The sequence below is a fragment of the Anthonomus grandis genome, chromosome 3 (genome assembly GCF_022605725.1).
Source record: "Anthonomus grandis grandis chromosome 3, icAntGran1.3, whole genome shotgun sequence".
Taxonomy (NCBI): domain Eukaryota; kingdom Metazoa; phylum Arthropoda; class Insecta; order Coleoptera; family Curculionidae; genus Anthonomus; species Anthonomus grandis.
This window is the reverse complement of record NC_065548.1, coordinates 47,226,596-47,239,965: the sequence shown is the minus strand read 5'-3', so window position 1 is coordinate 47,239,965 and position 13,370 is coordinate 47,226,596. Positions and strand designations below refer to the sequence as shown.

The window sequence follows — 13,370 nt, the reverse complement described above, 5'->3', positions numbered from 1 at the left end:
AAGGGAGTTAGGGGCACTGAAAGGGTAAATTTAAAAAACGGTTTTTTGAAATTGTAGGCTTAAAAAACGAGATAAAACTTCGAAAAAAAATCCTCTGCCATAAATTTTGACCCAAAATCAAATGGTGATACTGAAAAATAATTTGGAAAATCGGAAAGGGTAGTTTTTGCAAGGGTAGGGGGTTAATTCGTGAATAACTTTTTTTAGGTTATTTTCTTCGCAACGTGGGTTCATTTTTTAAAAACTACATACTTTTTCCCACAAAAAAGGTACTCTTGTTGCACATCGCCCAGAACGATGGTTTTCGAGAAAATTGAAGGCAAAAAGTTTGCTCTGATGGGCTGCTAACTGGTTAAACAACATAAACTTATGAAAGTTATGGGGTTTCAAAAGTAAACAAGTAGTTATTAAATAATTAATTGAAAAATCTAAATTTCATGATTTTTAAAACATCGTATTGCTTTAAAAAAACGAAATAAACCAATTACCAAAATTCCTTATTAAATGCATACTTATTTGATTCATTAGCCTAGTTTACACCGCGAGTACCAAATATTCAATACGCGGACCCAATCCCCTATTCTCAAACTCAACGTGCGCGAGTTGACAAGTTTACACGTAAATTATTCCAAATTGTGACTTAATAGGTTTGAGAATATGTAGAGGTTTTAGTCCGCGTACTGAATATTTGGTACTCGCGGGGTAAACGTAGCTATTGAAGGTATGCGGTCTTATCACTTTATTTATTTTGCATATACGCAAAAGAAATGTTCTGGTTCATAAATATTTTTGTCAGTTGATTGTTGTTGAAGTGTGCGTAAACGTAAAATTTCACAAATTATGGAATACCCTGTGTGTGAACTGGCAGATATGCATTTTATTTATGGAAGAGCAAACGGAAACGGTCTTTTGGCTAAGCGCTTGTATGTCCAAAAATATCCAAATCGCAGGGCACCTTCTCACCGGATATTTGCGAGAATTCATCAGCGCCTAAGAGACACAGGTTCATTTGGACATAGAAACCAAGACCGTGGCCGTAACTTGATGGTACGTACACCTGATGTTGTGCGCTCCTCAACATCAGGTTAGAGGAAGTTTTTAGAAGAAGGTTTTAGCACATGTAGAGGAAGATCCGGGGATATCTGTAAGGAGAATTGCAGCGCGGGAAAACGTGAGTCGCCATTCTGTGTGGATGACTCTTAAGACTCAACTCCTGCATCCGTATCACATCCAAAGGGTACAAGCTCTTGCTCCGGCAGACTATCACGCTCGAGTCATCTTCTGTCGTTGGTTATTAAGAAAACAGGTACAAGAACCCCTTTTTTTGGCAAATATTTTATGCACGGATGAAGCTGGGTTTACAAGAAATGGAATTTTCAATTACCATAATACACATCACTGGTCCGATGAGAACCCTCATGCTGTTGTGGAAAGTCGACACCAAATTCGATTCTCAGTTAATGTTTGGGCGGGAATTCTTGGCGATAGACTTATTGGACCATTTTTTCTACCCCCGAGGTTAATTTGACACCTTTTGAAAAGTCGCTTGTTATTTATAATAATAAACATTTTAGGCTAAATGGTCAAAGTTGCCTTAATTTTCTAATAAATGATCTACCAGCACTTTTGGAGGAAGTTCCCATAGCACAGAGGCAGATCACGTATTTTATGCATGATGGTGCACCAGCTCATTTTCCGCTAGCGGTGAGGAATCATTTAAACCAAGTTTTTGAGAGGCGTTGGATAGGACGTGGTGGTCCACAAGCTTGGCCAGCAAGATCACCAGATCTTAATCCATTAGATTTCTACTTCTGGGGCCACTTGAAAACTTTGGTTTACTCAGTGCCGATTAATACTGAAGAGCAACTACGTCAACGCATTATCGACTGTTCCAATCAAATTCGTAAAACCCCAGGGATATTCCACAGGGTACGCAGATCATGGAGAAGAAGAGCAGATGTCTGCATTGAAATGAATGGTGGTCACTTTGAACATTTACTATGAATGAATTAAGAAATGCATTATTTTAATAAGGAATTTTGGTAATTGGTTTATTTCGTTTTTTAAAGCAATAAGATGTTTTAAAAATCATAAAATTTAGATTTTTCAATTAATTATTTAATAACTACGTGTTTACTTTTGAAACCCCATAACTTTCATAGGTTTATGTTGTTTAACCAGTTAGCAACCCATCAGAGCAAACTTTTTGCCTTCAATTTTCTCGAAAACCATCGTTCTGGGCGATGTGCAACAAGAGTACCTTTTTTGTAGGAAAAAGTATGTAGTTTTTAAAAAATGAACCCACGTTGCGAAAAAAATAACCTAAAAAAAGTTATTCACGAATTAACCCCCTACCCTTGCAAAAACTACCCTTTCCGATTTTCCAAATTATTTTTCAGTATCACCATTTGATTTTGGGTCAAAATTTATGGCAGAGGATTTTTTTTCGAAATTTTATCTTGTTTTTTAAGCCTACAATTTCAAAAAACCGTTTTTTAAATTTACCCTTTCAGTGCCCCTAACTCCCTTAATATGCATTTTCCGCCCTATAGTTATAGGAACTTTTTTTAAAATTTTTAGGAGTACTATCACCCCCCGAATTTTTTTACACCATTTCAATGACACCCTGTATAGTTTTAAATATTTTTGTAATAATTTGGAGAATAATAATGTAATAAAAAACGTGATTTTAAGAAAAAAACATTTTTTTAAAATATGTAAACCAATATAGTAAACGGATGTTTAAAAAAACACCTACAGATTAATATTTAATATAACAGGGTTTTTTTAACCTGCGATGGCGTAGTATTGGACGCCATCTGAAATATTTATATAAAACAAATGTTATTGTAAATACTTAACCCGGTTTTAAAAAAAATCACATTATAAGTCTGATCACTACTACTATTCTATCTAAAACTTTTTCGATATACTTTTTTTTTGTGCCATGCAACATTTGTACAAAAATATACAATTGTAAATATTTAACTGTTCGTATGGTGTACATATAAATATACCATTATTTCATAATAACTAATTAGTAATAAGTATTATTTCACGTAGTATATCAAATATTTATGTAACTAACATGAACAAAATATGCAGGGTGTAAACACAGCACATCCTGCCTAAAGTATTAATTTTCTATTCTTCGTCTCTGTTGCACACACTGGCTTTTTCACTCCTTCGTTTGCGCATCTCAGAGGCCACGTTTATTTGGTTGGCCTGTAACATTAATTAATTTAGCCAGTGGAATGTCATCTTCTTCATCAAAGCTATCATTTCTAACATCCTCACTTTCTACGAAGCCTCCATGTCTAAAACAGTTGGCAATTGTTTTTGATGAAACTCGATCCCATGCTTTAGCGATTGATTGATACTGCATCTGACAGGTAAACTTTTTAAAATGCACTTTTAATGATCGAATAATCCCTGGGTCGATTGGCTGCAGAACAGAGGTAGTGTTTGCTGGCAAAAACTCGAGTTTTATGTTTTTTAAATTATCAACTTTCGGATGAGCGGGACTAGAAGTAACATTTTTTTCTTGGTCTTCACCAACTTTGCATCATATTCACGAAGAATACTGACAAATAAATCAGAAGTCATCCAGGCCTTTTTGTTGGATTTGTACACGACAGGTAATGTCTTGATATGTTTGAAACATCGTTGATTTCTCGACTTGTCGATCACAATAAGTTTAAGTTTATCCGATCCTGTCATATATTGGTAGCAACCAAGACTGTAATTCGTTCCATTGATAATTTTCCGCCGGTACAAGTTTCACCCTTGAATTTTAAAGTCTTATCTGGGGTCAGTTTATAAAAAAGTCCTGTCTCGTCGGCATTATATATTTCGTCATCCTTATATCCTTTTCGTATTTCAGGCCACACAGTTGTTAACCAGTTTTCACGTACACTTCTTGAGGCACACTGGCAGCTTCGCCACTTATTTTCCCAAACACTATTTTATGTCTTTGACGAAAACCTTTAATCCAACTTTCAGAACATTTTAAAGTCCATTTTACCCATAATTCTTCCAAAATCATTTGCTTTTGCCTGTAATATTGGACCGCTTAAGGGAGTTCCACGACTTCGTTGACTTTTGAACCACTTGAGTAAGGCTTGATTGATATCTGGGTGTTGAGATAACTTGAGTTTTTTCTTGCCAAATAAATTTTCGTTGAACGCTTCTTTAATTTTATCCTCGTTCTTCAAAATTGTGGATACACTTGAGTGAGATTAATCAAACGCACTAGCTACAGTAGTATCACTTTCACCAGATTCAAGTCTTGCAATAATAAAACCTTTTTCTTCAATTGAAAGAACTTTTCTTTTCTTTGACACCGAAACCATTGTAGAATGTTTGTAATCACAAAAACACAATCAAAGCACATACAAAGGTAAAACAACAATAAAAAGCAACATCAACCTTTTGTATGAACTGTTAATCCACGCTGGACTGGAATAAACTACGCACAATACGTTTACGTCTATCATGCAGATGTTCAGAAATAGGGTATTCCCCTAAAACAACTCCTGTATTTCAGCGTTGCTCGTCGATTGTCGCAGTAACCGGTCTAAAAAATCCAAATTAAGCCAAATGAAGTCGTTAAAAGCGACTTCGTCACTATAATCGACGACGCTATAGTCGGACTTTTTTACTATTGAAAATATAGAAATCCAACCAAGATACGGGCGTTTGGTGGTTATATGCGACATTTCGTTATAAGCGACGTCGTTATTGGCGACGTTCACTGTATTTCTGAAACGGTTGAGTTTTGAGATAAGTGTGTTATACGAAACTTGCTTGGAATTTCGCCTATATTTCATATATGCAATAAAAAATATAGCATTCCATTTAAAAAAATGACCGATGACGTCAATCTTTTTTTTGTTCCACTCTGTATACAAAAATTTATGTGAAATAATTTATTTATTTATTTATTTATTTAGCAGTTTATTTCCAACAGGCAAAGCCCAGTTACAGGAAAATCTACAATTAATGTTTTGAAAGTGTAAACAAGTACATTAAATAACAAAAAGAAAAAAAAAATAAAGAAAAATAAGGAAAACTTAAATTACTAGTAACATCATGTATATATCAAAATTAAAGGAGATGTAAATTAACATTAGAATGGACAAAGAAAGGGATTCAAGAATTCAATTCATGGGACAAGGGAAAAAAGGAAGAGAAAAGGAATTATGGTAACTGTTAATTTGTCAGAGACAAAACTAGATCCTTTATGGAGCATACAAATATGTCACAGGTTGATGATACTGAATTAAAAATTCTGCACATTTGATATACGAGATCCTGAAACCTAATGTCAGTTCTGGCGCGATCTAAAGCAAAAGTGATATTTGCTCTAGAAGCAAATCCTGGTACATGAAATAGAATATCGTTCAAGAGAGGAGGAGAATTTATTTGATTATTGACCAACTTCCATAAGAATGTTACAAAGTGAATTGTTCTCCTCATCGCCAGAGATTGCAGATTAAATCTACCTAACATCAGATCATGATCGTGTCCCCTAACAGGATATATTCCATCCTCACGAAACATAAGAAACTTTAAAACCCTTCTCTGAACACTCTCGATGTAGCCAACATGGCATTCATAGAAAGGACACCACACCAAGGAACCGTATTCCAGTCTTGATCTAACAAAGGAAAAGTACAATAGTTTTATTGAGTTTGAGTTGTTAAAGAGTCGGCTATTTCGAATGACAAAATTCAGAAGTTTCAATGAGGAGGTCACTGTCTGTTCAATATGTGGCACAAATGTGAGCCTATCGTCGAATACAACCCCTAGATCTTTAATAGAAGTACTTCTACAGAGGATTTGATTGTCTATATTGTAATTAAACAAAACAGGATCCTTGGTTCGGTGAAAGGAGATCACACAGCATTTCGAGATATTAAGACATAACTGATTTCGACTGCACCACCCCCTAATTAGGTCCAAGTTACTCTGTAAAAACAAGCAGTCCAAGATACTATTGATACATCAGAATATTTTCAGATCGTCAGCATAAGCTAGTCTAAGGCAGGAAATTAATTCTATAAGATCATTAATATAAAAGATTAAAAGAAGTGGGCCGAGATTAGATCCCTGTGGGACTCTAGAAGTAGAAACAAAGGTATTAGATCTGCAACCTTCCACCTCAACAAACTGTAGACGGTCAATAAGGTATTACGAAAGCAACGAAATTAGCCTTTCTGAGAAGTTGAATTGCTTGTTCAATTTTTCTAGCAGAATGCTATGATTTATCTGATCGCAAGCCTTACTGAAATCAGTATACACCACATCAACCTGACTTTTTCTATTGAGGGCTGAAGAAATAAAATGAGTCACATTACAGAGGTTAGTGATGCAAGACCTTATAGGAATAAAACCGTGCTGATCTATAGAGAGTAGTGATTGAACTTGGGGAAGAATTCTGTTATAAACAATAGTTTCAAAAGTTTTGGAAAAATTGCAAAGTATGGAGATAGGTCGGTAACAAAAACAAAGGTAAGGACACAAAGTCACGGTCTCATCAAATCCATATAATTGCTTAAAAAAGCTTAAAAGCTACACGTGTTTCGCTCCTGTCGGAGCATCATCATTATTTTGATGAGACCGTGACTTTGTGTCCTTACCTTTGTTTTTGTTTTCGTTTGGTCTCTTAGAGAAAAATGGATGATACGTTTCGATAGGTCGGTAGTTGTCGATTCTGTTTATATCGTCTTTTTTGTGAATTGGTATTACTTTAGCACATTTCCAGACGCCTGGAAATTTGCCAGTTTTCAAAATAAGGTTAAAAATATGACATAAAGGCTGACAAAGGACAAACATGCAGTCTTTAGCCACAAAACTTGGAACACCATCTGGACCGGCTGTCAACTTGTTTTTTAGCCTCCGACTAGCAGCAATAATTTCCTCAGTGGTAATTGGTGAAAGAATGTCAATGAGGTCTGAGGAATTAGAAGGAGGATAGGTTTCTGCGAGGTTAATTGGATCTTTATAGGCATTCTGAAAAAGTTTGGCAACAGCTGGCACAATATTTTCTGTTCCTTGAAAAGAATTACCATTGGCATCGCACATGATAGACGGAAGTGAAGAGTGACCTTTCTTAGCTTTAACGAAAGACCAAAACGATGAGGGATCAGTGACAATGTTCTCCTCGGCTTGGGTCACAAATGAGTTATAGGCCTCACGGGCTTGAGATTTTATTGTCTGACGAAGCCTGTTCTGGAAAGATTAAATTCAGTTGGAGAGGATCTATAATCACGATATGCTTTTTCCTTCTTAAAGATATTAGAAATAATTTGTTTTGAAAACCATACTGGAAATCGCCGCCGTCTTCGTTGTTTTAAAGGTGCTGAAGCAGCAAAAGCTGAATCAAGTCTTTTGTAAAGTTCCTTGCAAGCGCTGTCAACGTCAGAAGACTGCAAGACGGACAACCAGTCTGCACCAAGTAACAAATTATACATGAGTGGAAAGTCTGCTTTTCTGAAGTTAAACTGCTGTAGATTATTTGAACTTATAGAAGGATTATATTTATGAGGGGAAGCGATTTAAAAGAAATTGTCAAAGCAGGATGATGCAAATCTTCGTCCATAAGCGGTGATATACTTTTGATGACGCTGACGTCAAAATTTAAAAAATCTCCAACAATCATAACGCGTTTTGTGTAGACCAGATCCAGTGACATAATTGTTCCACACAAGGTCTCAAAGTCTCTCTCAGTTTGGCAAGGAGGGACATATAAATAAATAAAATACAAAATAACCATAAGTGAGCTTACAACCTAAAATATCTATAAGCGGTGTGGAGTTAAGGATGTCTTCCAAGTTAACCCTCTCTAGGTGGATGTTGTGAGAAGCTGCGACCAAGCAGCCACCACCACGAGTAGCGGCCACTCTATCCAGCTGTCTGTCAGATCTGAGCACTCTAAATGTTTCTGGACACAATTCTGAGTCGATATCTGGTTGAAGCCACGTGTCGGTGAAGGCAATGATGTCAAAGTCGCACACGGAGATCCCTGTATAAAGCTTATCAGTCTTGGTGCGGAGGCCACGTACATTTTGATAACAAAGACGTAGGTGGTGTGAGGTGCGCAAATAATGCGCGATAATGCGCAACTTAAAATAAAAATCGACGGGTCCAAGCGTTTTCTCAAAAAATCATGTCTCTAATTTTTATCGAATTTATGCGGAACTTTAGGCGGTCACCAGTAGCGGCTCGTCAGGGGACGCGGATAAAGCGCCGCTTCACCACAAATTTTAAAAAATTTAAGAGTTTTAAAATCGACATCTTTACGTTTACAATTTAGTTTGTTTTATATTTTATAACAAATTAATTCTTTATTTTATCTGATTCATCAAATTTAGGGTAATCCTATAAAGAATATATTTGTAAAAGTATTCATAAACCCGAGCGCGCTAAACATATTCTCATAAGAGCAGCGGCGACCGCCACCGCATGTGTCAATGCAGCACAATTAGCAGAAACAATAATCCGATGCAACACCTCCCCCCGCGCTTACGACGGTTGCTATGGCAACGGACGGACAAACACGCGGGGTAATTTACAGAACGGCGCTGCGTATGCATGCCGCTGCCAGCCAAACAGTGTTGCCAGACGTACCATAATTATGGAATTGTACCATAATTTTGCAACATTTTTTGCTTGCTCCATAATTTGTACCATAATCAGAAATGTACCATAGTTGTACCATGAATTTGTTTTTTTTTTTGGGTTTTATAAATTTCTATGATTATTTTTTATATTAATATGATATGAACAATTTCGCAGTAAAATGCGAAATGTACATGAAAAATCCTATTAAACACAAAACTACATTAAGACACAACCCTTCTAAACGTCAACGTCAACGTCAACAGTCCGTCATTTATTTTTATTATTTGAGGTTAAGTTGTTTTGTTATTATTTTTGTTTGCTTTTGGCTGTTCGGGGTGAAATAGAACTAAAGAATAAAGCTTCAATAATTATTATAAGATTATGACCTCCAACTCCGGCTTAAAACAAAAACATATAAATATTTCTGATTCTGAATCCGAAGATGAAAATAGTGAACGAAACTTAAAACAAGTTAAGTTTGGAAATAAAAATAGACGAGCAAATAGACCCCAAAGCTATCGAAAGGATTGGAAATTAGATAAGTCGTTTCAGGGTTGGTTAAAATTACAAATACAAATATTACAATATACAAATATGTATATGTATTTGTGTTAATGTTTATCTATTTTTAATTTAGATTTTGAGTGCAATGTTTTGTTCATTTTTCAATAAATTACTATCGTTGTTAAAAAAGTATTTTATTTCTACTAGAAATCGTTCTTTTAATTAAAAGAAATGATCAGAATAGGAAATTTGATTAAATTCATAATCCATTATGTATAAAATGTGTTACATCAACAAAATGTAACACATTTTATAAGTTTGGCGACGGCACGACTGTGACGTGACGTCATACATAGGAAAAGGTTGTGTACTGACAGAATTGTATGATTGTACCATAATTTTATACAAAATTCCATAATTTTGGCCAGAATGTACCATAATTCTCACCCAATCATCTGACAACACTGCAGCCAAAGGTTCTTATTCTATTGATGTTTATCGGAAGTAAATTCCATCGCGTTCGAGATTCCGAAGATTTGGCTAAAAAACCGAAATTTGCCGATTTCGTTTTTATTTTTCTCTGACGTTGAATTGAAAGAGATATGGAAAAACAAAAGACACTTTCTCACAGCCACTTTTTAAGCTCTACAAAACAGCATTGAGATATTTTCTATACTTTTATATGACTTTTATATGGCAACTAAAATAAATATAACCTGTATTATAGCACATTTTATTACGAATACAATGATGTATGACACAATATGATTATTCAATTTGGGGAAAATAAGCTTTTATTAAATTCCGAATCTTTTGGTGTAGTAAACGATGGCGCTGAGGAAATGTCAAAATAAGCAGGTTCAAACCATAAAAAGTGGACAAACATGTATTTATTATATGACATGTACAAAACACTAAGTATTGAATAATACTTACCGAAAAAAACGTCAGATATGGTGTCATCCTCAGAAAAACATTCCTTTTCAAAATCAACATAGTTCGGGCAGGAAAATTCAAAATTATTTCCCTCCATATTTAAATCCGATATACAATGTAACTAATATATGATTTTAAAAATATAAAAAATAGGTGTATAAATTTTCTGCTATTTCTCTTCAGAAGTCCTATACCTAAAAAGTGAAAATACTATATAATATTTTTTTTTAAATCTTATTTACATTGAAAGAGATCTTTTAAGATGCAAAGCAGATTTTTGAGAACATCCTTTAAATGACTCAAAATTGGTTTTATCCTGATGAAATGTTTATAGTTCAACTATCTGAAATATGATCTATAGTTAAAGCCATATATTTCTTGTAGACTGTATTTAACAAAATCTTTATGCTTTTATTTAAAGAAAATATTGACAAATATGTCATGATAGCAAATATACCCAGCCACAATACTAGGTACAGAAATAACTTGATTGATGTAGATTTAGTTGAAATTTAACAAATCGGGAAGTAAAATTTTATAATGCTTTACTTTAACTATACCAACAATTTTACACACAAACTTTTTAAGTGAAATTTATAAGCCATTACATTCTAAATTTTATTTTAACACAAAGATCCTTTAGGATTATACCGTTTTCGATGATATAGTTGGGTTGGGTTGGTTTTGGATTAGCATAATCTTTACGAAACAAGAAAGTTAAAAACTGTAGGAAATCTTAAATTTGCAAGGCATACATTTCCCTTTTACGGTAAAAAACGTTCTGCCTATTGTAAGATCAATTATATTATAAGATCACCTGCCTCGTTGTAAGATCAAGAATTCATGCATTCTTAACTGCTGGACCAACAAGGCTTATTATACCAGACAAAAAGGAAAAAATTGCACCAAATCACATTAAAATTGTTCCTAAATATAGAAACACACGATATTCAAATATATTTATTGTCTAACAGAAATCTAATCCTAATCACTAAGACAATATATGAAAATATAAGTAAAATCAATATATATATTATGAAAAATAATAATAATCATATATAAAAACATAACTAATAAGTAAGAAAGAAAGAAAATGTGCTATATTACGTAAGACAACAAAATCTTGTGTACAAGCATCCTAAAAACTAATAAATTTTTGATTTTAATTCCTTTTTGAATTTCTTAACTTCTAAAATTTGTCTGATACATAGAGGAACATGGTTGTAAATTTTTTGGCTAAGGTATATAAGTGAGAGTTCTTGGTGAGGGAGGATGTAGGGATTGGTAAGTGAAAATCGTTAACCTGGCGAGTCATATGACCAATGTTAGAGGGAGGTTTAGGACATTTATGAATAAGAGTAGCTGTTTCTAAGATAAAAAGAGAAAAAAGAGTTAGGATTTTTTGAGATATAAAGAGAGGTTTACAAGAATCTCTTAACCCAGCAGAACATGGGTATCTAACTGCCTTTTTTTGAATCACAAAAATTATGTTTAATAAACCCCAAAAAGGCAAGTCATAACGAAGATCAGAAAATGTGTTCAAGAAAAAACATAAGAGGCATATTAACTAAATAGGCTTACAATATTATTTGACAATATTTTTTTGAAATTACAAGAACTTATATTAAAGAGATTGACATCCAGACTCAAATGGACTAAGTTAAACCAAGAGCATGCTTTGTATAAAGGCTCTTTCTTTGCTAAATTTGTGCTAAATAAATATATGTTTCAGAAATTTACAATGAACAGTGAACAGTATAGTTTGGATACCAGAGTGGAGCCACATAAAGTAATCCGAATTTTATTAGGGAATTAAATAAGATGATTCTACTTTCTTATAATAAAACCAAGAGATTTCAAAGGTGACTTTATGATGTGATCTATATAGCAAAAATTAAGCTTCTTGTCAATAGTGACACCCAAATCACAAATATAATAACAGTTAGAAAGAATTGTACCATTTAATGTATAGTCATAGCTAATTTAATTTTTTAGCAAGGAAATGGACATCTTTTTACACTTTTCAATATTGAGAGGAAGCCAATTAATCTTGCACCAGTTGTAGGGTAAATTAATATCATTTTGGAGAAGCAAACAATCATCCCAATTACTTACAATGCGATATATCTTTAGGTCGTCAGCAAACAGAAGACTATTGCTTAAAATGTGAACAGATATGTCACTGATAGAAATGGAAAACAAAAAAGGAGCAAGATTGCTACCCTGAGGGGCACCTCTATATGCTTCATAACCATATGACCTAAGCATCTAAATACTCTACATACTGGTGTCTATCTGCCAGATAGGAAGCAAAAGATTGTACAAGATTAGAAGAAAATCAAAACTGATAAGTTTCTGAGCAAGAAGTCCATGGTCCATCTTATCAAAGGCTTTAGCGAAGTCCGTATAAATTACGTCTAGTTAATATTTATTATTTATAGCCTCATATGCAGTCTGAAGAAATTATGTTAAGTTAGTTACTGTAGATCTGGATTGAAAGAAACCATGCTGGATTGGTAAAATTAAATCTTTCACTTGGTGAAAGAGGCTTATCATATAGGCAAATTTCAAAGACTTTAGAGAAGTTTGATAGTATGGAAATTGGTCCACCATATTTTTTTTCTCCCTATTTAAAGATGGGACAAATTTTGGCAAATTTCCAATCTTTAGGAAAGGTGCTTGTACAAAGAGATAAATTAAAGATAATATTTCACAAATGCAGAGGCAGAATCACGCAACAGATAGGATGGCACACCATTAAAACCAGAAGTTTCTTTGTTTTTAAGTTTTTTAAGAGCATTTAGCATTTGACTGTGTCAACCATGGAACCATACTGCTCAGTAAGCTTTCTAGATATGGATTTAGGGGAGTTGCTCTAGAATGGTTTTTTTTTTTGTCATAGAGAGTCTGTTCAGTCAAATGGTACTTTGTCTGAACTTTGTGTAGTGAGCCAGGGAGTTCCTCAGGGTTCAATTCACAGTCCCATTTTATTTCTATTGTATATAAATGATCTGGCGTCTCTCCAGATAAGAGGATTTTTCACTATTTTTCAGATGACAACACCATCTTATTTAATTTATTTAATAATATACTTTACAAACACCAAATACACTAGATTGGTAATTGTATGTAAAGGAGAAAGGGAATAATAAAATTAATACAAAGACCAATCATCATTAAAAATCAAACAAAAAATCAAAGATCAAAGAGAAAAACTATTTACAACCTATATTGCTAGTTTTTAGTAACAGCAATAGCCTCAACTATGCCCTGGACACTTCAAAAATATCTATATTAAGTTTATT

At 33.9% G+C, this 13,370-nt stretch overlaps 1 protein-coding gene across 1 annotated transcript in view; it reads right to left on the bottom strand.

Annotated features, from left to right (window-relative positions):
* The window catches only part of LOC126733812 (targeting protein for Xklp2-like), a 119,216-nt gene that overhangs the window by 102,351 nt on the left and 3,495 nt on the right, over nucleotides 1-13,370 (bottom strand). The window contains exon 2 of the mRNA XM_050437226.1: nucleotides 10,066-10,259. Coding sequence (XP_050293183.1) covers nucleotides 10,066-10,162 — 97 coding nt within the window. The 5' untranslated portion in view covers nucleotides 10,163-10,259. The remainder of the gene's footprint in view (nucleotides 1-10,065; nucleotides 10,260-13,370) is intronic.